The sequence below is a fragment of the Oncorhynchus gorbuscha genome, linkage group LG06 (assembly GCF_021184085.1).
Source record: "Oncorhynchus gorbuscha isolate QuinsamMale2020 ecotype Even-year linkage group LG06, OgorEven_v1.0, whole genome shotgun sequence".
NCBI lineage: Eukaryota > Metazoa > Chordata > Actinopteri > Salmoniformes > Salmonidae > Oncorhynchus > Oncorhynchus gorbuscha.
The window spans coordinates 83,184,409-83,210,301 of record NC_060178.1 but is presented as its reverse complement, the minus strand read 5'-3'; the positions used below and the strand labels follow the sequence as shown (position 1 = coordinate 83,210,301).

Here is a 25,893-nt window from a genome sequence, read left to right as displayed (position 1 = left end):
ATATAAATACATTTGATTTGATTTATTACATTTAAGAATGATGGAGGCCACAGTGCTCTTAGGGACCTTTAATGCTGCAGACATTTTTTGGTACCCTTCTCCAGATCTGTGCCGACACAATCCTGTCTCAGAGCTCAACGGACAATTCCATTGACCTCATGGCTTTTTACTCTGGCATGCATTGCGGGACCTTAGACAGTTGTGTGCCTTACCAAATCATGTCCAATAAATTGAATTTACCACAGGTAGACTACAATCAAGTAGTAGAAAGAGCTCAAGTTTGATCAGTGGAAACAGGATGCACCTGAGCTTAATTTCAAGTCTCATAGCAAAGGGTCTACATACTTATCTAAATAAGGTATCCATTTATGTTTACAAAATGTGCAAAAAGTATGATTTTCATTATGGGTATTGTGTTGCTGAGAATTTCTCTTCAATTTAATCAATTTTAGAATAATGCTGTAACGTAACAAAATTTGGGAAAATGGGTCTGAATACTTTCCAAAGACAAAACCCTCCCCTAACTCGGACACTGGGCCAATTGTGCGCCACCACATGGGTCTCCCGGTCACGGCCGGCTGTGACACAGCCCGGGGTCTGTAGTGACGTCTCAAGCACTGCGATGCAGTACCTTAGACCGCTGTGCCACTCGGGAGGCCCATCGAAACATGCTTGACTACAACAATTTCAAACCTTGCTTATGCTTGTATGCAATCACATTTGTCTCTTACAGTATGTGTGGGAATATTGGAAAGAGATTTCTTAATTAAAAATCACTTGGAGTTGATTTCCTGTTGCTTCTACAGTCATGTCCAACAAATAATAACTTGTTTTTTTTGCTCAAAACTTTTAAATCACCCGCGGGCCAAATTCAGCCCGAGGACCGACAGTTGGGGAACCCTGTCATAATGATACTAGCGTAACCCCGGATCTCTGATATTATGAATATCACAGTGGCATTCACAAAATCTCTAAGAACCAAATCACATGTTTGTCAGAGCCCGCCCCCTGGTCATTCTCGAGGATGCTGAACTTCCGCACAATGTGGCGAGTAGGGGAATGTGGTGCGGTATCTCACTCATAATATCAGAGAACCGGGGTTACGCAAGTAACCTTTATTTATTTCAATTATTTGTTTTGATATCTCACAGCAGGAATTGGCCAATTCCTGTATCACACATGCTCTCTGAAGCCAGGTAGTCTCAACGCATCAACCCTCAGAGGCCTCAACAGAGTACAGTATGTACCAAAGAATGCGCAGTGAAGTCTAGACGGTAGAATGTTAGCACAGTGTTAGACGGAGAAGCTAATCATTCAACAATGTGAACATAGCTAGCGTTTGCTTCGTGGGTTAGTAGCCTAGCTAGTTAGCACAATGTTAGGGCTAACTTTCTTTGGCTATGTTCGTCTTGGGACGAACAAAAGTGTGGCTCCCGACTGATAAGTAGTGAAGCTAGGATGGTCGGTCTAGTCAACGTGGCATGCTAGTAAGTTGACATAAACAAGAGAGTGAGCTAGTAATTCTACCCTTCCAGGTAGAAAAGATAGTCAGTAGGATAGCTAGACAGGTTAACTTAAACTTGCAGCTAAGCTAAAAAAGGCTTAGTAGCTAGCTGTGTGAAGCTAGCTACCACAGGAGACAAAAGGGAAGAAACCACTAATTAGCCAAAGCAAAAACGTTCCTTTCGGTAAAGTCACCCAACAAGACGTAAGCTGAAAAACCTGCGCTCGGTGGCATAACCTTGTGGAACACCTGTGAACAGTTGAACCAGAAAACAAATCAAGTCATGCTGAGGAGAGCTGAGAATGACAGGCGAGTGACTCTTTAGTATGAGGGGAGAGGCTCACCTCATTAGCCACTCGACCGGTCTGCCTCTGACAGACGTGTGTGATTGGTTCTTCGAGCATCTTCCAGATTCTGTGAATCGCACCGAGATGTCGAAACAAATAATTGAAACAGAACTTCTACGCTATAACTCTCCAGCAAACATGTCCACAATGTGGGGTAAATGCGGGCTAAAACATTGGCTCCAAATAGGCTGCCCACATAGAGCAAAGGCACATTGGCCCATCGGCTCCACATTGGCCGAATGTTGACAGCCCATATCTGGTGAGGGAAGCCCTCACTTTGCCTGAAATAAGCCCATCTTTTCCCAGCAAACCTACTCACATTGGCACGATGTGGGCCCAATGCGGGTTAAAACATTGGCCTCATGTTGGCTGCCCACATTGGGCCGATGCACTCTTGCTCAGCGGCTCTACATTGGTGGCCCCAAGGGCAGCTCTCACGTCACCTGAAATAAGCCTACCCCTTTGGATCGGCTGCCTGTTACAATTGTATCAAAGACAAAGTTGTTGCCATCTAGTGATTTGCAGTTCTTGAACGATTTGTTTGTTTTGAACAACTGCTTTTACTGACTTGAGAGTCATGGTTAGTTTTTTTCTGAGTGACCCATTAATTTTATTATTTTGTTTGACCTGCTGGTAGCAATGAATACTACAGCAGAATTAATATGCGCCCCTCCGGTGACGTGCTCCAACCAACCAATGTCAGTCATACACTGTATATGTGCTCAGGCAAATTGGATCATGCTGTAGGCAGCATAGAGAAGAGAGAAAAAACATGTTTCGAACTGATAATTGATCACATGGAGCAAGAATGAATGCAATACATTGATTATTGAATGTTATGGACACAGCTTTGCAGAACCAAAACATACACAGCCTCTAATCAATAAACTCAAATTCCAGAACAAATCATTTGTGGTGCTGCAGTTCGCAAACAATATTGTGCTTCACCCTCATGGCAAGTGGACACTTCTGATGGCATCTGATGAGTTTACACTTGCAGGGCAAGGGAGGAGGAATTCATTTTAAAATGAACTGGCCTTATTTGGACATTAGTCACTAGAGGATTGTGTTTTCAGCCACTGATAGTTTGTGGGTGCTTTACATCTGCTACAGTCAATGACTGCATGTCTACTTATTAACTATATAAATTATTAATATACACCTACTGTATGATAGCAAGCGGACATCACAAATTGAATTATGGGGCATTTCAGGCCCTGAAGTGAAAATAATTGTACACTCCAAACTCCATTAAAAACGAGGGCTGAGGGGCTTACATCGCAAACTTCCCTTGCTTGGCTAATCATTTGGACCAACGACAAATATGGCCGCAGGGATTCCCATAAGGGCATAAGGAGAGGGTAAGTGGCTTAGGGTGTGTCTTATGAGTTTGATAGCAGCCCTTGTCAGTTTAAGGAACACCTGTTCTTTCCAAATGGTTTTGTACAGTGTGTATGTTTTACCTGAGAAACTGTCACATACACTTATCTAAAGTAGTTTTACAGACTATCATTGGGTGTACAAAATAAGTTGACGTCACAACAGAACAGTTAATTAAACAGTAACAGTTGCACAAAAATAACTTGTGAACTATAAAGTTATATCCACGCCCCTGCCCACAATGGGGTCGTATTTGTTGGGTCCTCTCATACGTCGTTTAATTATCCAGACATGACATTTATTAGCACTTATACTGTCAGATGCCCTTCCAAGCCACACACTGTAACATGTGAATTCCATCGGACTCAGGAGTGAGCCACCAGCAAAAACGTAACCACTGTAGCAAATACGTACCCATGCCTATCAAACCACCACCAGCCCCAAATCCACCATCTATAGGCTACAAGATCTGGCAGCTGTCGATTCAATAGAACGGATCAAAAATCCTAATAGGCTACACTATTTAAGCATTACCCTTTTGTCACAAACACCAGAAAGGGATAATTACCGGAATGCGCGAGTCTGTTCATCCGCGGTGTGTTATTTGCATCGAGTCTGCCTTGCTTATCTATTTGGCGACACGGGGATATTAAAGCATAGGCTACTCACCCAGAAGATAGTGGCATACACAATGACGGTAAACTTCAGAAAAACGTAGGAGAACCTCTCGCAATATCTAACATCATTGGACATGTTTGATCCTGAACGATGGACTTCCTGTTTCTCGTCCCCCACACTTTGAACTCTGTACCGCTTCGCCTTGTGCTGTCTGATCAGTTATTTGACTGAATAGATAGACGCCCCAATTAGGACACCGCGAGGAATGAATGGCGCACTTATGCCACTGTGGCTTCTGATTTTGGTAGGCTTGCTTACTTCATAAGTTACATTTTTAGCGTTTCCTGATTGTTCCTCTATTTCAGTAAGGCAATCAATTCAGTTTTATTTTGGTTTCACTGTTGGAAGAAATTCAATGCATAAATCAAATGCACATATACAGGCATAATGAGTTATAGCCTACGTATTTATTTGGACAGTGAAGCTAAAACTTTACATTTGTCTCCATACTCCAGCGTTTTGGATTGATAAATTGTTTTATATGAGGCGACAGTACAGAATGTCAGCTTTTTTTTATTTGAGTGTATTTTCATACATGTTTTACCATTTAGAAATGAAAGCATCCACATTAAAACAAGGTACATTCAAAAAGCAATCATAGGCTACACCATGAACAAATATATATATATTTCTGACATTACAGACCAAACATATTTACTGGTAATATTTTATAATGAATTTATATGGACATGTAGGGTACACTGTATACAACACCTGATTTTGATATAGGCCTATACCAATGTTATTCTTGCTTCCCTTGTTTTCTTGTTTACCCTATATTTTGAGGAATAGACAATCATTGATGTGGTTATTTGTAAGATTGTCTATAGGGTACTCTCAAATGTGGTAGGGTAGGCCATGTCAAATTTAGCAACATTAGATTCTCTTATGAATTTTGAAACCAAAACATAAAACTTCACACACAAAGGTACTGCCTTTAAAAAAAATATTATGTCAGCAGAGTTACTTTTCAAAGATAAAAAAATTATTTCACAATGTGGCTAAACAATATCTAAGGAATGTTTATTGATTTTAGCCCAGGTACTCTGAAAGATGTCTTTACTGAACCAATGGAACATTTCAACAATTCTAACATTCTGTTTTGCCCGTCTGCAGATTCATTACAAATCTATTTGGATTAATTTGGCTTGCTGGTATTTGTCTCAGGTGGGGAGAGTACCTGGATTGTACCCAGACAGTGGATTTAATATTGTTGATTTTAGACAGTAAGTTGAAAGAAGCTTTCATTCAACCTTTTCTTGCCACATACTGTATGATGTTGTTTTCTTGTGGTAGGCCACTTGAAATAGAATGGCACATATCTGGTATGTTGAGCCTGAATCATTGGGGAGTGGTTGTCAGTGTGATGGACTATGAACCTTTCTACATCTCTCTCTCTCTCTCTCTCTCTTTCTCTTTCTCTTTCTCTCTCTCTCTCTCTCTCTCTCTCTCTCTCTCTTCTCTCTCTCTCTCTCTCTCTCTCTCTCTCTCTCTCTCTCTCTCTCTCTCTCTCTCTCTCTCTCTCTCTCTCTCTCTCTCTCATTTATATATATATATATATATATATAATCATTCCCCTAAAGCTGCACCACATCCTTTTTGTATTCGATATCTTAATGAGTAAAAGAAATACAGCTGTATTGTAGACATTGCTCTGCATGCAGATATCATGTTCAGCTTTTGAAAACAACTGGGCCATAGTACTAATTCTCAGACTTTTATATTCCAATATCAATCAATGCTACACTAATGCAATAAATCACTAAGTGTCCAATTTTCAATGGACAAGTTGGTATATCAATAGTGCAATATTAGCCCATGGGCGTGTTGATATTTGGTCACATGGCATCATTGTGGTTAAACCCTCGACCCCTATCAGCTATATGGAGCCATTTTCCTGAAAGAGCCCATTGTAGACTGATGCAATTTCTCCATCCTCTATATAAAACACCTAAGCAATAAGGCCCAAGGGAGTGTGTTATATGACCAATATAAATTATAAACTGGGTCATTCGAGACCTGAATACTGATTGGCTGACAGACGTGGTATACTGTATCAGACCATACACCACAGGTATGACAAAACATGTATTTTTACTTCTCCAATTACATTGGTAGCCACTTTATGATAGCAACAAGGCACCGCTGGTGGTTTGTGGTATATTGCCAATTTACCACAGCTAAGGGCAGTTCTTATGCATGATGCAACTCCCTTGGTCGTCGTATATTGGACATATACCACACCCCCTCGGGCCTTATTGATTAACTAACTCACTAACTCATATCCAGGGTTGTCACAGGAAGGATAAGATCATCAAGGATGTCAGCCACCTGAGCCACGGCCTGTTCACCCACCTAGAAGGCAGAGACAGTACAGGTGCATCAAAGATGGGACCATAAGACTGAAAAACAACTTCTATCTCCAGCCCATCAGACTGTTAAACAATCATCAGTACCCTGCCCTGGTCAATTTAATAATGTTTACATACTGTTTCACCCACTTTATATGTAGATGCTGTATTCTAGTCATGGCTCATCCTATATAATACAGATTTTTTTTAAACAAATGGTGTATTTACATGTTTTATTTCTAGGTAATGCAGCACTGTTGGAGATAGCAACACAAGCATTTCACTGCATCTGTGATAACATGTGCAATTCTATGTTGAGACGAATACATTTTGATTTGTAAATTTCATCTGTTAGAGTTACTAGTTGCCTATCCAAAATTGTAATCAGTAAGGAAACTTTGGATTACCCAAACTCAGTAAGGTAACCGGATTACTTTCACTTACTTTTGGATGACTATCCCCTAAAGAGGAATTATTATTTTTTATTTTTTAACCTTTATTTAACTAGGCAAGTCCGATAAGAACAAATTCTTATTTACAATGAAGGCCTACCCCGGCCAAACGCTGCTGGGCCAATTGCGCTATGGGACTCTCAATCACGGCCAGTTGTGATACATCCTGGAATTGAACCGCGGTCTGTAGTGACATCTCTAGTAGTGAGATGCAGTGCCCCGCTGACATACCCGCTGACACACTCGGAGCCCAGAAGAAGACACAAAGGAGTGTGGTCAGACTCACTCTGGTGGAACAAACTTAAACTTGTGCCTTTTTTTAATGGTGAATTGAATATCATTGAGAAAATAGAAAGGTGTCATTAATGTATTTTTTTCAGCAAACATCATTTCTAAATTTCTAAGTAATCCAAGAATGAATCATCTAGTTTTTCTAAACTATTAGTAATCTGTTTACAATGTTTGTTTTTTCTGGCAATGTAGTGGGATTAGTTACCGTTTTTTGTAATCATATTACATGTAACTGATAACATGTAATCAGTTACTCCACAAACCTGCTCCTATGTGTGTGCCTGCTTTGCTTCATTGTGTTCTGCAGGTTTCTGGAAGTCTGCTGCATGCGGCCATATTTGCTATTTGTTATTGACACCACTTCTAAAATCAGATGTTATTGTTGAAAGTGCGCACCTGTACTTTCGCCGATGTTATATCATACTGAAATCTCAAACCCTACACTTTAGTAGGCTCTTGCGCACATTTCAAAACCGTAGCACTCCAACCACTGCTAGCAGCTCAGTTTTACGCACGCGCCACTGGCAAGGCTCCAGAGGTTGGATGGAGCCCACTTCAGCCGGGGCTACCTTTACTCAGAAGATAGCTGGAGAGGGTCCTCTGATTTAACAAAATCTTAATGGTTCTGAAATGGGTCGTTTTTGTTCAAGGAGAGGACAATGTGCTCGAGGATGACATCTGAACTAATGATTAATTGTCCAATGCTGTTTCCAAAATTATTTTGTGCAATTTGAGGTAGAGATGGATACAACTTCGAAACCGCTCAACCTCTCAACAACCATATATTTTCAGGATTATGGAAACGAGACGATCATCAATCGTTTTGAACAGCCGGATTGGCAAGTGGCACTGTGGGCAATTGCTTATTCACTGATAGTGATTGTGTCTGTCACAGGAAATGTCACTGTAATTTGGATAATTTTGGCGCACAAAAGAATGAGGACAGTGACTAACTATTTTATAGTAAATCTTGCATTCTCAGACGTTTCGATGGCTACTTTTAACACTGTCTTCAATTTTGTTTATGCTATACACAACGACTGGTACTTCGGGTTGGGATACTGTAGGTTTCAGAACTTCTATCCCATCACAGCCATGTTTTCAAGCATTTACTCTATGGCAGCTATTGCGGTTGACAGGTAAGAACATACAACTAGCCTTCTTCCTTTTATGTGATATAGCCTGCATACTCTAGTCTGTAGAGAACACACAATTGTTCAGGGTCATCAAAAGTAAATATGTTCACTCAAACCATGGGAAATTTCTTTAACGTTCCAAAGACATAATCATATCAACCTCTACAATGGCTGCATCAGTCACATACATGTGTAATGACGCTACTTGTCATTGAAGTAGACAATAATCCAATAATTATCACATACGCTAATTTGTATTATATTTCTGAGTTATATTCACATTTATTTTAAAATATAGTTTACTGGGCAGTGTACATCCTAATGGTGCAATACATTGTGTAATTCTTATATTATTGAATTCGCTTACAACATATTTTTTCATGTATCCCTTCAAAATGTTTTTGTCTGGGTGTGTGACAGACATGCACTGTGAAGTCTGTCAGTTTCTGTGCGGGTAAAAGAGCGCGCTAGTTTTCCTAAATCCACCTACTCTGTTGATATAAGGACAATTCGTATATTATTCTGTATATCCCTATGGAGCTATAGAATAGAGCCCGTAGCCTACTGTTTATCTGTAAAGCTGAAGCGTTACGGGTTCCGCGATAGTAATGTAAAGGTAATTTACGATTGAGCCAACATATGCAGCGTTTACGGTGAATGCAGTCTCCGCTAAAGCGTGAACATTGCCTCTTCAATTTCAATCACGCTGTAAAGCTGAACTTCTGCGATGCGGATTTAATAGAGCCCTATTTACATTCCCATTTAATCTCTGAACCTTTTCTACATCTCTCTCTCTCGGCGTGTGTGTTTCGATGATATGCATGCTATTCAATGAGATATTCCATTTGAACAACTGGATAACTCTGCCTGCTGCACCGCATCATTTTTGTATCCAATTCGATATATCTTAATGAGTAAAAAAAAATCCACTGTGTTGTAGACATTGCTGTTTTCAAAGCTCTGATGAACAAAAGTTACTCATATATTACAGAATGATTATCGGCAAAGTGATGAGTGAGCATCACCATGGTTTTCAGAACATTTCAGGTCTTCAGCACTCTAAGCAGCCTATGACATGTACTGTTATACATCTCTGTCTGTATCTGATTTTTGCTTGTTTCTCTTCCACAGATACATGGCCATAATTTACCCTTTGAAACCAAGGCTGTCCTCCACATCCACCAAGATTGTGATTGGTCTCATCTGGGCGGTGGCATTCTCCCTGGCTTTCCCCCAGTGCTACTACTCTGTCACCCAGCATTATCCACCACGGACCATCTGCATGGTCAACTGGCCTGATGACTATGGTGGGAAACACCATCTCACGTGAGACACCCACAGTACCTTTTCCAGTAGTGTGTCTTTCTAGATGTAGTTGCTATAATGACAACATAGATCAAAGTGTCTTCTTTTTTTCATGGTTAGAAATGAATGTTATGTCATGTTTGAAGCCCAAGCGCACATTATCACATAATTCTGTCTGGAATACTTGAGCCTGAACAATGTCCTACTGTCTCACAGATACCAGATAGCTATGATCATACTGATCTACCTGCTCCCCCTGCTGGTGATGTTGATCACCTACAGCCTTATTGGTCAGACACTGTGGGGCAGTGAGATACCAGGGGAGGCCTCAGATCACTACCAGAATCAGATCCAGGCCAAACGCAAGGTCAGCTATGTCATATTAATGCAAAGCTTTGACTGAACAGTTTATAAGAACCTGCTTTTTTTTATGTGTATCTCTATTTACTGAAAGCATTTTATCCAGTGTTCCACCAGTATGGCCATTGCAAATACATACCAAAAACAAATGCTTCATATGCTTGAGCTGCACTAAAGCAAGTGCTTAGACCCAGGTCTGGTGCATCTAGTTGCCATGGCATCAGAGATGCTCGGCTGTCTCAGTGAGTTGTGATGTTTTGTGCTCCATGTAGGTGGTGAAGATGATGATAGTGGTGGTGATGACCTTCGCCCTGTGCTGGCTGCCCTACCACATCTACTTCATCCTGGGCAGCTTCAACAAGGAAATCTACATGCAAACGTACATCCAGCAGGTATACCTGGCCATCTTCTGGCTGGCCATGAGCTCCACCATATACAACCCCATCATCTACTGCTGCCTCAACCAAAGGTAAACCCAGATGGACATCACTAAACTCATATTGTGTCAGTTGCATGATATTATTGATTCAACAACCTACAACCCACCTTTTTAGGTTGAACTTTATTAATGAAGCAATAAAGCAATAGTTAATTTCGGAATGTTTATCAATGTAAGCTGGCTAACTTGGTGATCTTGCTGATATTCCCTTTGGCATCTCTTTTTCTAGATTCCGCTCGGGGTTCCGTCATGCTTTCAGCTGGTTACCCTTCATAAAGGTGTCGGAGGAAGACAAGATGGAATTGCAGCACACACAGACCTTCAGGATGACACGCAGCTATCGCACTGAGAACACCAAGGGCACTGTGGTCCGCCATAACTCCACCCAACATGATGACCATACCACAGTCAAGCTCATGAAATGCTAAGGACACGAGAACATGCTCAAGCTCATGATGACAGTTGCTAGGAGAAGTCAAGTGAAACAAATCATGTTATGATTGTGTACAGTCACTCAGTCACGCCAAATACCTCACAGATGACTGTTAATCCAGGAGGAGAATGGGTTCCAGGAGAATGGGAAGGAGAACTCCCATGGCATTAGCACCAGGCCTTATATGTTGCTGTTTTTAGGTAGTGATATTAGTTGTGTTGTTTTAGCATATGTTGTGTGTTACCTGGCTTTGTAGACCAGATTGTGAAACATGCAAGTGAACCCACTTGTAAATATTTGCTGAAATATAAAGTAACTGATAAGAGACTGATAAATTAACACACTTTATTAATAGTACACAAATTCTATGTGATATTTAAACTACACAGATTATTTTTCAGCTCACCTCTGAAATATGTTACCACTGTAGTCCTAGTTCTCCAGTAGAATATATTGCAATCTTTTCTACAGTAATAGAACTGTTACCAAAATCCATACACAACGGAACTTGACTTGTAAGAGGCAACCTTTTAATAGTTTTGTGGCAAGGGGATTAAAAGAGTTAAAAAGAGTACCATTCAAAAGTTGACACACCTACTCATTCAAGGGGTTTCCTTTATTTTGACTATTTTCTACATTGTAGAATAATAGTGAAGACATCAAAACTATGAAATAACACACATGGAATCATGTAGTAATCAAAAAAGTGGTCAAATATATATATTTTATATTTGAGATTCTTCAAAGTAGTCACCCTTTGCCTTGATGACAGCTTTGAACACTTGGCATTCTCTCAACCCTAGAATGAGTAGGTGTGTCCAAACCTTTGACTAGTACTGTATATGGGATAGCTGTAGTGTCCCATAGTGCACATGTTGGCAGCTATGGTGTAAAATGTTGAAAATAATCTTTAACAAGTGTTTGCCAGTGCAAGATGGTCCAATTAAAATAGTATTGGAGTACAGTAGCCGTATACATTATTCAATGGTTCTCTGAAATCAGAAAAAAGACTATCAACACATTGTTTAGAACACGAAAACAGTCAAAAACAAATCATGTGAATTTAAAAAGGATAATGTAATACGTGGTAACTGTTGCCTTTGTTAAATATCACAGTGCATATTTAATTTTTGTTTTGTGCCCTAGACTACTCTTTTTCATGTTGTGACTTGTGATGTGCTCAAAAAATGTAATTGTCAAAGTTATCTCACTACATTTTTTGCTACCTATGGTGTCACATGATGTAGGTCATGCTTATTGTAATATTGTTGTATTTTGTAAAGTTGATATTGATATAGTGTAGCATAGAAAAGTCACTCCACTGAGGAATTGATACATTTAAAGTATTGTAAAACGTTACGCTGTGCATTATTGTAATATGCTGGTGCTGGCTACTTTGGAAATTCATTACGGCTATGTTGATAACAGTGTAGACAACTCAGGTCGGATGACTTTCCATCTCAAGATAATTGCATAATGCCAGTGTATTTCATAAATTACTTTATGAGGGCAATAACTGTTAAAGTTATTTCTTCATAAAACATTGCGTTCATGTGCAGAATGTTATTTTAACATTACCATAACTGAAATGAAAAACATATGTAGCTTTGCATGACTGTGCAGACATACAGTATTGTAGGTGAAATGATTTCACAATATAACATACAATCTTGTTGCTAACATTGCATCTTTGTCCAGGGGCTTAACTGTTTAATTTATACTATATTATTAATGTACTGTACTATCATTGGAACATTTCATGAACAAAACCTCAGAATGGAAGTGGACCTTTATTGAAAAGCTATTTACAATAGGTCTTTATCTGATGACTAACAATGTTATATTTGGTTGCACATCAAAATAAATGTAATTGAATCCCAATGCATCCTTTTTACCAGTTTTGTGCATCTCTGATTGTACAAAATAATTGTATTCTAGATTTCTAACACTAAATAAGATAAGCATTTATTATATAATCGTATAGCAATGTTATTTCTTACAGTAAGGTTGAACATTCAACTGCCGTATACAAACATATGCTCACACACATCTTGCTCCATTCATTCTGTTATAAATGTCTTCTTTTGTACATTGTGCACTGCTGGAATTCAAGTCATTATCTTATTCACAAAAGCCAGTTATATTGATACAGTTGCTTTAGATATCTGATTTTCAGCAGGCTCTGATTGAATCTGGCCCTTAACATGACTCAGCCTGAGGTTTCACAAAGACTGCCAAAGCAATGCATTGAGGAAGCATCCTACAGCGTGGCTGCATTTACTTTTGAATGAGCTTGTGAGCAGCCTACCCTTGAGCAATGAAAAGATACTCAAAGGTCAAGGAACAATGGTTCATTCATAACAACCCTAGAAATTCTATCAAGCAAATACAAAAAGGGTGACATTTGATATCTTTGAAACACTTAAAGAAGAATGCCAAGTTAAAAATAAAAACCAGATTTCACAAGATAACTTCTTAACCTTGCAATGATTCTCCCTTACAACTCATTATGTCAAAACATCCACCCAATACAAAAATCAAATAAATAACATTTACATTTATATACCTGAGCAAGGTATACAGGTACAACATTCAAAGCAGAAATATTTCCTATTATACATATACCCAAATGCCCAAAGCAGTGTTATAACATCACAAATAAAATGAAATCAAACAAAGAGCCCAGTTCCTTGCATACAGAATAGCAGATCAACACAAAGACCAAACGGCTGGTAATAGCAGGTGAAGAAGTGAAATTGTTTAAAGCATGTAAATGTTCTGTCATTGGTGCCCTTGAGATCTGCCCAGCACAGACGAACAATAGTTGGTTTCTGAAGCAGTGGTTAAGTGGAAAATACTGTAAGTGTTATTGCTAGAGTGGTATGCTACTATAATGAGAGAAAGAAGAGGAGGAGGAGTGGAGAGGGGGTTAAGCCAAACATACTCAGCTCTTCTGCTCACGCATGCGACAGCCCACAGCAGTGATGAGGGCTGCACCCTTGCCACTCCCGTCCTCAGAGAGAAGGAAGTTGACGTTGCACTTAGGGGCCAACTCTTTCACTGTCTGGTGCATGATCCCTGAGAAGCTGTGAAGGGATAGAAAAAGACATGGATAGTTTCACTTACACACTTGACTTTGTTCATACTATTGTTACACTGAAAATGTAAATCAATGAAGCCATTCAGATGTAGTACTTGATCAAAGAGAATAGAAAGAAGATATTTTACAACTGCAATAAACTACACAACCTTTCCTGGCACATACTCAACATTCATCATAACGTCATTGTCAACTTGAAACACACAGTTAATGACTGTGATACATGTAATTTCAACCAACTGCAATCACATCATTACTACTCACTGTGGATGTAGCTTGTAGAGTGTTCCGTCCACCCCAACGGTGATGTCCATTTGGTTCAGCCCACGGTTCTCTCGGATTTTGTCGACAACGGCAGCCATTCCGGCTCCACAGAGCTGAGCCGCCCGGCGGGACACTGTACCACACACCTCCTTGACGATGATACTGTCATCACATGTGCTGTCCAGACCCAGCTGCTGCAGGATAGACCTCACCTGCAGTAGCGCCAACCGGTCACTGAGGGAAAGAGGACATTTTGTTGAGACCATTGCACAACAAAAGGAAGTTATGATGACTCAGTCAGTTACCATTTCAATCGCAGATTCAAAATCTCTACCAACCTTTCAATCTGGGAGAGGAACTTAGTTTCGAAAATGCCTCTGGTCTTCAGAGTCTCTGATATCTGCCCTCTGAAGAGAAAGCCACGCTTCGTCAAGTCGATCAGGATATTTCGCACAATCTCTCCGAGATACATACCGCTGCACATCTTCTCATACCTGAGATGAAAAAGAACCACGATCATTTAGGTATATCTAGATCTCTAATAACGACACTATTCCATATCAAATATCAATAAAAGTTAGCCGAAGTGAAGTAATTTTGATTGGGCGGGAGAGCAGCCCAATCACCTCTGTTTTCCAAGGTTGAGTGAAAAGTCATCCACAGCTCTGTCATATTCTGTCCTGATATCATCCAGGCACCCATTATCCCCGAAGGCGCCCCACTCCATGTTGACACACATCCTCCCCACATCCCCCTCCACCACCTCAATGTTCCTCATCTCCTCCATGTAACAGGCGTTGCTGCCAGTTCCTGAAACCAGAAACCATACCATATTCAACAATCATACCTTTGACAGGTATCAAACAATGATAATAATAATATTATGTAGTTGTCTAGATCAGTTCTTTTCAAAGTGGGGTCCACGGAGGTACTGCAGGCCAAATCTCAAAATCTCAAAAATAAAATATCTATTTTTTTTGTACATTCATATTTTTACATGAATACTACATGAACAACAGATTGTTGTTTCACCGTCATTGTAAAGCCCTAGTTATTTTGTTGCTCTGACAAAGTAATTTCTGAAGATTATTTATTTAATGTGATTAGTAATTAATTTACGTCTATCCCTCATTTTAAGGTCAACCCTATTACGTGAACTGAACTCTCGTTTAAATATGGTGAAACTATTCCTTTAAAAAAAATTTGGGAAAGATTTTATGGTTTTGTGGAAAAAACCTGAGCGGGTCTAGCATAATAAGTCAACCCTGCTACTCCAAAAAATGATGAAGACCTATAGGCTACAAGAGTTCCCTGCGGAGGCCCATCGGAGGCTTGACCACTTTGGCCAATCAGAACGTAAAAAAAAAAAAATCAAATTCACCATTTGTCATGATGTTTATAACATTTTACTGACCTCCTCTTGTGAAGTGGAACCCAGAACAACGTGACTGACCACTTGGTGTTGCGGAGAACACCCAAACCAGAGTGGGTGTTGCTGTAACCCTGCTTGGGATATTTAACCTATATTTTGAGTATTGGTTGAGATGGAGTGCCCGTTCTCGTTTGGTATGTCAGGGTGTGCAATTGGAAATGTAAATTGGGCCAAGTTGGAGGTAATAATGAATTAGGTGTAGTTTATTAAGATGCATGAATACACCACATCAAAAGCTACACAGATGACCAACCTGCGATCAGGCCGACTTCACAGGTAGGCTCTTCATATGCACATGTCATCATGGTCCCCACTGTGTCATTAACTACTGCCACCACGTCCAAGTCAAACTCCTGGAGAAACGACCAATAGAAACACATGTACAGGATGTCTCTGGGAAGCAATGCTTGCGGAAATGAGAACTTAATTTTTTATAGCAATACCCCTTAAAAATGTTGTATCACAACCTTCTATATCATGGCAAAAACTAACAAAAAGAGCAGCCTAAAGTTACTTTTGGTTGTCAATAGATGCCCATTAGATATCAGCTTTTATATTTTGTGTGATCCTGTAGAACGGGCACTAATACCAAGTTTGTCCTGCTCTGGACCCATGGTCAGGAAAATCTTTGGGCCCTGGTTATAGTGTCCACTTACCTCTCTCCTTTTAATCCCCTCTCTGAGAAGCCCGACAACATCCTCCCCTTCACAGTCAGTGGCTTTGAAGCCTTTGGTCCAGGTTACCAGGATGCCCTGAACAAAGACAGAAAGATGTTCTTGTCACGTTCTGACCTTTATTTCCTTTGTTTTGTCATTATTTAGTATGGTCGGGGCGTGAGTTGGGGTGGGCAGTCTATGTTTGTTTTTCTATGATTTGGATATTTCTATGTTTCGGCCTAGTATGGTTCTCAATCAGAGGCATGTGTCATTAGTTGTCTCTGATTGAGAATCATACTTAGGTAGCCTGGGTTTCACTGTGTGTTTGTGGGTGATTGTTCCTGTCTCTGTGTTTGCACCAGATAGGACTGTTTTGGGTTTTCAAGTTTCTTGTTTTTGTTAGTTTGTTCATGTGAAGTGCTTTATTAAACATGAATCAAAATAACCACGCTGCGCTTTGGTCCGCCTCTCCTTCAAATCAAGAAAACCGTTACAGTTCTATTAGTGACGTACACACGCACACACTTACGTACACACACACATATAATGGAATGGATGCCGACAGAATTATGGGTAATGTAGTCATCCAACAGTTTCTAAATTGGCCGACAACTGCATACATCGTAATTATGCATTGTGACACTATGGTATATCAGGAATAATAACTCTCCAAAACACACACATAAAAAAATGTAACAGGATGACAAGCTTCTTGTAAGCCTAAAAGGAAGCGCAGAATTGAAGATGGAGATCCCGGCTCAATTTTGTGGCTGTATTTTAATATAGATATATAGACTATATAATGTAGATATAGTGAGCAATATGTCTGAGATGAAAAAGTTGATAGATGGCTGATTACTGTAAAAGAAGGAGTCAGCTCACCACATCCAAGCTGGTCTGTCTGCAGGGGAAGGAGAAGGTGAAACCCAGAGGCAGGCGAGTGTTCTTCATACCCATGTAGTCCAGGAAGTCAGATATGCACTGGACAATGTGGTCAAACAGCTGTGGGAAATGGAGGGTATTTTTTAACAAGCACAAGCAAATTTGCTTAAGTTACACAGGTCGCAAAGGTTGGCTGTAAGAATATGCTTAACGTATGTCCTGTTATATCTATAATAGGAGCTATTGCATTTACAGTAACTTCCTTTTCAAATGTGTGGGACAACTGACATTGTTTTGGTACAGAATGAGATATATGTCCATACTCACAGGAAACTCCCAAACTTACTCACCTCCTCTCCAGTCCCCTGCATCACCTCCATAGGAATGGCATATATTTTGTTATGCATCTCTACTGTCCGCCGCTTGCCACTGCGAATCTTCACCAACAGCACTCTAAAGTTTGTTCCTCCTAAATCCAAAGCCAAGAAATCACCATTTTCTGGAAAACACAACAAAATGAACAATACTGTCTTTAGTAAAAAGAGATAATAACGGTTTGATTTTCCATATATTTTTTATGAGACATAATAACACATTATAAAGGGTTCCTAAAATGCTTATGAAAAGTCTTACAACACATTGTACTTGTTGCCACTGTCATAGCCATTTGAAATGAGTGACAAACAGTGTGTCGAGTTGAATCTCTCATTGACATTGGATGTTTTGACTTGCATGGAGGTGTGGGAGTGCTGTGAAGTAATTGTGTTAGACTTAGAAATACTTTGACCTTAATCAGGGCACTGCAAGAAGTGCTAAGCCAAAAAAATACACAATATCATATGTTTACATAGAAGCCTGGATTATACAGTAGCGTGTTAAAGCATTAACGAGTGATGAGGAGCTTTTAAGTTATTGATATGGTTAAATACAGCAGGGGAAGCAGAAGAGGGTTAAATTCCCATTTATGTCAAATGGAATTAATGGAATGAATCTCAAAATGTTTTGTCACAGAGCTAAACCACTCTGGTCAACTGGTAGAATCACAGTCTGGGAAACTAATTTAAATCCAAGTTGAACTTCTCTCACCTGATCCATCTGGTTTGCTGAGTACATATGTGGGCCACATCTTGATGGTGGCGCTGTCATGGGTCTTTTTCCCCAGGCCGTTCTGGATCTCTGTCCTCATCCTCTTCTTCACCTCCAGCAGCTGGTCACTGGTCAGTCTGAACTCAGCCAGGGTCTCTGTGATCTGACGACGCTGGTCAGCCAGCCGGTAGGCCACAGCGGTCACCATGGCAGCGCCCTTGGAGCTCCCACTCTCTGAGAGCAGGAAGCGGACATCTGACTCAGGAACTAGGCGGCGGACTGTTTTGTGTAGACGCCGGGCATATCTGAGGAGATGGGGAGGGTGATTCTCAGTCAGACAAAAATGACCTGACCTTGGATTCTTGGATTCTCACGTGTAACTCAACCTTTTATGTATCTCATCACAACTCAGGCTCTTGGCCCTAGTACCTAAAATATATCTTTGACATCTGTATTCTGTATCAATGTCTCTTTTTCAAAGTCTATTGTAGTATTCCCTAAGCCATTTGACAGAATTGCATAGCTTCAACGCAAGATACACAATTAAGATGCACAATAAGAGCTGGGTACAGTCTACCTTGTACCCAGGGGGCCCTCTACTGGTATAGGCTACTCACTGCGGGTGCATCTTGTAGAGAGAGCCGTCGATGCCCACAGTGGTGCGTAGGCGAGGGTTCCCTTTGTTGTCCTTTAGCCTGGAGAGGATGCCGCCCAGCGTGGCAGCGAGGAGGTTGGCTGATCTGTGGGAGACTATGGTGCATACGTGCTGCACAGCAACGCAGTCATCTGCGGATGGTTCCACACCCAGGCGAAGTAGGATATCCTTGGCTTTAGTGAGGCCTTCTTTACTCCTGGACAGTGACAGGTTCGGACGAAGAGATGAGCTTAGTGGTGACAAATGACATTACAAAGGTGTACAATAATGGTGTGCAGTCTCAAAGCAGTGCTCAGTTTGCAAATGGCTACATGACACAAGTCACAACCCTAAAGAAAAGAAAACTAATTGACACCTACTTTTCAATGGAAGAAACGTGTTTGGTTTCAAATTTCCCTTTAGTAAGAAGTTCAGGCGTTATCCGACCCTCAAACAAAAATCCCTCTTTGGCCATCTTGACCAGGATGAGTCGCACAAGTTCGCCCATGTACATCCCACTGACCATCTTCTCAAACCTGGAGAGAAAAATATACAATATGTTGCTAAACACTGAGGGAAAATGTGACATGTACGATGACTACTACTATCAATGCACTTAACTGATATTGTATGTCTTAAAGAAATTTGGGAAGGTCTGATTTATAGTGTATTAATATGTGGGACATACAGCTGTTTCCCTGGGTTTAGAGAGCCCCTGTCAATTTCTCTGTCGAACTCTGTGCGAATGTCCTCCAGCATTCCATCGTCCCCAAAGGCTCCCCACTCTGTGTTGATACACATTCTGCCCTCGTCTCCCTCCACCAGGTCAATGTGCCTTAGCTCCTCCATGTAACAAGCATTAGTACCTGTGCCTGAGGAGACACCAACAAACAACACGTGAGTAATGCAAAAGTAAAAGTGTACCCAATGAGCTTCAGCTCGGCTTGAACAAAAATAGGGTAAAAGGGTGATTAGCAGGGGCACATTGAAACCAAACACAGCACTATCTGTTCTGACAAAATGATTGAACATATTGGAATAAATATAATTAAACACCCACACCGGTAGAAATCCACTTTTTCAAGCTGAAAAACAATGTCCAGAGCTTACCCATGATGGTGCATAACGATTGAAGTCAGTAAGTCATAGTTTTAGTCAAATTATGATATATTTTGGCTTGAAGTGACAAATCCGAACTGCCCACTTTGTGTGAATCCGTGTGAATGTGGTGTCATTTCCTATGATAATATAATAAAAAGTATTTTCCGCCTACGTTTAGTTTCAGGGTTGATTTTCATTTGAATATTACCACCCACCAGCATGGCAATGTTTATTAATCTGAAACAAATCCAAAGTTATTCCTCTTCGTGACTCACATGAGTCAAACAGTCTTGTGTCCACTTGATCACCTGAGCCATGGAGAAAAAATGTAAGGGTGCATGTAATTTGTTAGTTACATGAAATTTGTTAGTTACATGTCATTTGCAGCGTGCATGATCATGAGCAAAGTCATTATAGCCTATCATTTCACTTCCCATGTGAGAACCATGAGCAGGGGCTGACTTGGCTTTGCTGTACCGCAGCCAAAGCCTGTCAGCAGCCTACCTACGAAAAGTTGCACCATGTCCCTTACAATGTAGAAAAATGCATATCAGTTATTTTTCTATATTTATGGATATTATCTGAGCTTCATCTTATTTTTCAAACTATTTCTATTGTCGATTCGCGGCCGCAATTTATGGAAGATGTCAAAACTTTGGAGATAATAATAGATGGCAAAGTCAAAGATAGACCAGTGGTTTCCATCTGTGGCGAAGTTTTCGCTAAATCAATGCTTATGGCAAATACAGCTCCAGAACAAGCCATCGTTCGAGCTGGCTAATATTTTGAATACAGTGTAGTTTAAAAAACAGCAACAACAGATCTAGCCTATCGAGCCTGCTAGATATGGTGAGCAAGCTAGCTAGCTAGATAAGGTTAGCATGCTAGGTGCCCTATTTGTTGATGTTTAACTCCACGTGGAAATTCCTACACCCAATTCGTAAATATTTATAAGTAGCCTCTGTCATTCTCCAGAGGTGGAACCTAAACGTGCATTTTCTCTCTAAGACAGGAAATTACATTGAAATAGTGACACCAACATCTTCTGGGGGAGGGGGGATCCTTTAATGGTCTGGTGGGAGGTAAATGGATTTTATACCTATGATGATACCAACTTCACAACGCTGGTCATCAAAGCCACAGGTCATCATGGTTCCAACTGTGTCATTGACCACTGCCATGATGTCTGCGTCATAGTCCTGAAAAGCACAGGGTTACAATTATATAACCATGGTGCAACAGATTTGCTTATGACTGAACTTCCCATTGGGCACAGACATCAGTTCAACATCTAGTTTTGATTTACATTTGGTTGAGTTGTGAACTAACGTGAAATCAACCAACAATGTCACCATGTCATTGAATTTAGGTTAAAAGTTGGGTGAAATAAAAATGACCTTACATTGATTACTTTTTACAAATCCAATCAGTTATCCACGTTCATTCAACGTCATCATATATAATTTTCTGGTTAAAATGATGTGGAAACAATGTTGATTCAAGTCGTTTTTCCCTAGTGGGTTCATTGTCATTGCATTAGGCAAGCGTGCTGAAAAACATCAAACCTACCCCACGTTTTTTGATGGCCTTGTTCAGAAGAGTCACAACGTCCATTCCCTCAACTCCACTGGCTTTAAAGCGTTTTGTCCAAGTGAGCAAATAACTCTACAAAAGACAAACAGGCAGATCACTGATAGTATGATATGATCTGTCTTCAAAACTGAAGCTAATACAACCGTCCGTGACAGGAGGGCCATAGGACGGCACACAATTGGTCCAGCGTCATCCGGGTTAGGGAAGGGTTTGGCCGGGGGGGCTTTACTTGGCTCATCGTGCCCTAGCGACTCCTTGTGGAGGGCCGGGTGCTTGCAGGCTGATACAGGTCGCCAATTGAATGGTGTTTCCCCCTACACATTGGTGCGGCTGGCTTCCGGGCTAAGCTGGTGGATGTTAAGGTGCGAGCTTGGGCGGGTCATGTTCAGGAGGACGCATGGCTCACCCTTCGTCTCTCCCGAGCTCGTTGGGAGTTACAGCGATGAGACAAGATCAAAATTGGGGAGAAAAATTAGGGTAAAATAAAAAAACTAAGCTAATAACAGAAGCTCAGCTGTACAGTACTATTGGCTTGTTCATTCTCTCACCTCATTCAGTTTGGTTTGTGCACAGGGGAAGGAGAAGGTGAAGCCGACAGAAAGCTTCTTATCCTTGATATTCTGCTTCTCCATGAAGTCACCCAGGCACTCTGCAACATGGTCAAACAGCTGCAAGGGAAAGAAAAATAATTAAGTTAGGGATGGTTATCTCGAAAGCAATCTGTGCAAAAGGAGAGACTGTAAATGCACACTTTGGATTTATTTCCCTGGCCACTAGACTTTTAGACATTTATATACGGTAAGAGTTTGGAAGGTACCCCGTACCCGAGTGCCACTGCCATGGATGATGTCCTCTGGAGTGTCATAGATCTGGCTCTCCATCTGAACCGTCTGCTTCTTCTCATGGGACACCTTCACTCGCAGGATGCGGAAGGCCGAGCCACCCAGATCCAGAGCAATGAAGTCCCCCTTCTCTGTAACAAGCATAAACAATATGCATGTGCTCACAGCAAGCAAATATGTGAACTGTGAACAGAGGCATCATGTCCACTGAAACAGAAGGGGAACCTACTGATCGAGGTACCTGGGTTATAGTACTACAGGCGGCAGTGAGTATGTTCACATGCACAGTAATAATTAAATATTAAATGCAATAGTCGTGTAAACATCGCTGCCAAAGGTGCTTCAACAAAGTACTGAGTAAAGGGTCTGAATACTTATGTAAATGTGATATCAGTTTTTTTTAAAGTTGGTTTTGCTTTGTCATTATGGGATATTGTATGTAGAATTATGAGGGGAAAGAACAATTTAATACATTTTAGAATAAAGCTGTAATGTAACAAAATGTGAAAAAAGTCAAGGGGTCTGAATATCGTCTGAAGGCACTGTATGTCCGAACTCAGAATGAAATGTGCTTCCCAAAAATAACATGGTTGATGTGGTAAAACGTTTATTTTGATTGCCAATTTGCCATCAGGTATGTGAGAATGCTGTTCATTGACTACAGCTCAGCTGTCAACACCATTGTCCCCTCCAAGCTCATCACCAAGCTTAGGACTCTGGGTCTGAACATCTCCCTCTGCAATTGGATCCTGGTGGTGAGGGTAGGCACCATCACCTTCACCATGCTGACCCTCAACACAGGGTCCTCGCAGGGGTGTGTGCTTAGTCCCCTCCTGTACTCCCTGTTCACCCACGACTGTGTGGCCATGCATGACTCCAACACCATCATCAAGTTTGTTGACGACTACACAGTGGTAGGCCTAATCACCAGTGATGACGAGTCAGCCTACAGGGAGGAGGTCAGTGTGGTAGTGTGGTGGAAGTGTGGTGCCTCAACGTCAGTAAGACCAAGGAGCTGATCGTGGACTACAGGAAACTATGCACATACATTTATACTTACTCTACACACTGTTGTGGAAATTCAGTACTGAGAGAGATTTTGTCATTTCTTCAAACAATCATCTTCATTTAATATTGATTCATTTTTGCACTAATGAGGCTTGTCGACCCCCCACCCTTGAATGTTGGACAGAGTAACCTAACCTTTACACAAATGCAGAATACTATATATAGCTGACACTAACAACACTCAGCTAACAATACTCAGTTATGGTTCTGGTTCTCCTTCTGTAGCTCAGTTGGTAGAGCATGGCGCTTGTAACGCCAGGGTAGTGGGTTCGATCCCCGGGACCACCCATACGTAGAATGTATGCACACATGACTGTAAGTCGCTTTGGATAAAAGCGTCTGCTAAATGGCATATATTATTATATTATTATATTATGGTTGGTTCAACCCCCCTCTTGCAGATTGGGGCATCATAAGCCACTCTGGGTTCATCCTGTCATTATCTGCACTTGGGTTGTTGTCTTAACCCCACCCTTGCTTAGTTTCCCAGATGCAAGGATGATTTTGAGACAATGATGGATTGTTCTACTCCTAAGCTATCTCTAGTAAAACACATTCTTGTCTCTGTAATGCAGTCTTTAACCCATTTGTCAACTCAAGCCATCTCCAGTGACCATACGCCCTGATTAGCTGCAGGGAACTAGAGTGGAGCCCATGAAAACAAAGACACTAACAGGACAGAAATATCCTCATATTTGTTAAGTATTAATTGCTAACTATTAACATTAAACAAATCAGTTAAATATGTAATTTTTCTATCACATTGCCCCATTTTCAGAATTCTCTCAACTTAAAAGTAAAATTACAAGGTTTAAAAAGACATTTATTCCATTTAGTGCCTAATGAACATAACCCAGGACAAGCATCATGATCCCACTATGTATAAGGCCTCACCTATGGACTCTATGTGCCATTAGCATAAACCTGCTATAGTTCCTGAGTGTTATCCTTAAACATTTCAATTTGGTAATGGATATAAATCAAATAGATTAAGCTCAGTTTCACTCTCAGGACCAGAGTTTACCCCTCCTTTTACCAAAGCATGCTGAGAATAGTCTCAACATAGTACACAACTTATTTGCCCATGTCATCATTAGCATAACAACAATCAAAACAATCAATCCATAATACATTAATTGCTCCACTCATATAGTTAGTTAGTTCCCAAATCATAATTCAAAACCCAGTTAATTATCCAACCAAAATGTTGAACGACATTGCTCAGTGATTCACATTGGTTCTATCACTCAAAATGAAAACCCTCAATTTAACATACATCAACACTGGCAGAATGTACATCCATATTAACATACAATATATTCATACAATTACAATTAACCCAATTAACTCTCTCATCGGGGTTATAATTACAGATCAGTATCTCAATGAATTCTTACCCTAAATAATGATACATTTAGCAGTGTAGACCTCCCCCATCAACCTGATACCCCAAATAACAATTTCAGATAAGTCTAAATCAATTACGGGCACAGTTGACCAACCCCCTCCTTTCTCCGGCACTCAATCTTCTGGCATTTCTTCATTTTCCTTCTTCAGGTAGCTTCACAGTTCAAAGTGTATGGACCATGATAAAATGTCTCACCTGAACCCCACCACAACTCCTATTATGGCTTGTTCATTTGCCAACCAGTATACCAGCAATATGAGAGAACTAGATGCTGTCCACCGGTTGCTGGCTCGGACTCAGGTCTCTCGATAGAAGTGGTGCAGGACAGGGCCGTAGTGAATGCCATTTCTACAGCCGGTTAGAGGGGGTTTTGAGGTCACACCCTGTTTGGTCAAATTATCCCTTTCGTGCATTTAGATACCATTTCCACCTTAACCTCGAAAGGACAAATCAGAACAACAATTCAGTTCAGTTCATTACTGATCCAGGAAATCCAGACAAACATTGACTATATGACAAATTATTACTTCTACAAATATTCTTAATGCAAAATTCTAAAATAAATGTTGAAGGAAATAACAACACATTCTGTTGAAACATCTTTTCCCAAATTATCATATACTCCCCTCATCACACTGTCAACCTCATCGCAGACATAGGATCAGGAAATTATCCCAAACATCCAGCAGACCCAATCTGGTGGGATTTATCAAAACAAAACAAAACAAACAAGGGAAAAATACACTCCTTTACACATCACTCAATATATACCTACATATCACTCAAGGTGTGTAAACTTCAATCAAAAAAAAGGTAATTTGACACATAATTCACCATATTGACTAATGTGTAAAAACAACCACTTTCTATTAGTTATAAAACTTCTCCATAATTATCAGCATTACAAATGACCTTCAAATCATCATCCAATGTCTCTCAGCTTTCCAGCGAGGATGATCAAATCACACTAGAAAGTCAGGACAGAAGTCAGACGTCATTCAAACCCTTCAAATAAGTGTTTCTTACTAAACTCAGCAAAAAAGAAACGTCCTCTCACTGTCAAGTGCATTTATTTTTTAGCAAACTTAGTATAACAAGATTCTACAACTGAGACATAAACTGAACAAGTTCCACAAACACGTGACTAATGG

The 25,893-nt window shown here is 40.5% G+C and overlaps 3 protein-coding genes and 1 long non-coding RNA gene across 8 annotated transcripts in view; 2 read left to right on the top strand and 2 right to left on the bottom strand.

Moving 5' to 3' along the window:
* tspan15 (tetraspanin 15) overlaps nt 1–4,084 on the bottom strand; it is a 47,165-nt gene extending 43,081 nt beyond the window's left edge. Inside the window, exon 1 of the mRNA XM_046354296.1 lies at nt 3,901–4,084. Coding sequence (XP_046210252.1) covers nt 3,901–3,984 — 84 coding nt within the window. The 5' untranslated portion in view covers nt 3,985–4,084. The remainder of the gene's footprint in view (nt 1–3,900) is intronic.
* LOC124038433 lies at nt 3,919–6,362 on the top strand. The gene is made up of 3 exons (XR_006839352.1): nt 3,919–4,153; nt 5,026–5,135; nt 6,199–6,362. It is a non-coding gene; the product is annotated as an uncharacterized LOC124038433 (long non-coding RNA).
* Nucleotides 6,363–7,039: 677 nt separating this feature from the next.
* Nucleotides 7,040–11,370, top strand: tacr2 (tachykinin receptor 2). The gene is made up of 5 exons (XM_046354295.1): nt 7,040–8,142; nt 9,271–9,465; nt 9,661–9,811; nt 10,077–10,273; nt 10,473–11,370. Exons 1-5 carry the CDS (start codon nt 7,745–7,747, stop codon nt 10,669–10,671), a joined length of 1,140 nt encoding a protein of 379 aa, XP_046210251.1. The 5' UTR covers nt 7,040–7,744; the 3' UTR covers nt 10,672–11,370.
* A 1,077-nt stretch (nt 11,371–12,447) lies between these two features.
* Nucleotides 12,448–25,893, bottom strand: part of hk1 (hexokinase 1) — a 41,397-nt gene continuing 27,951 nt past the window's right edge. Inside the window, exons 3-19 of one of the 5 annotated variants that reach the window (XM_046354289.1) lie at nt 22,249–22,397; nt 21,973–22,092; nt 21,401–21,496; nt 20,931–21,030; nt 19,419–19,602; nt 19,111–19,266; nt 18,714–18,947; nt 18,097–18,401; nt 17,361–17,509; nt 17,011–17,130; nt 16,129–16,224; nt 15,726–15,825; nt 14,667–14,850; nt 14,379–14,534; nt 14,041–14,274; nt 13,621–13,762; nt 12,448–13,507 (exon numbers count right to left, since the gene is read on the bottom strand). In XM_046354289.1, the coding sequence (XP_046210245.1) occupies nt 13,621–13,762; nt 14,041–14,274; nt 14,379–14,534; nt 14,667–14,850; nt 15,726–15,825; nt 16,129–16,224; nt 17,011–17,130; nt 17,361–17,509; nt 18,097–18,401; nt 18,714–18,947; nt 19,111–19,266; nt 19,419–19,602; nt 20,931–21,030; nt 21,401–21,496; nt 21,973–22,092; nt 22,249–22,397 (2,525 nt within the window). In that variant the 3' untranslated portion in view covers nt 12,448–13,507. The other 4 variants (XM_046354288.1, XM_046354291.1, XM_046354292.1 and 1 more) reach the window with 4 other exon arrangements.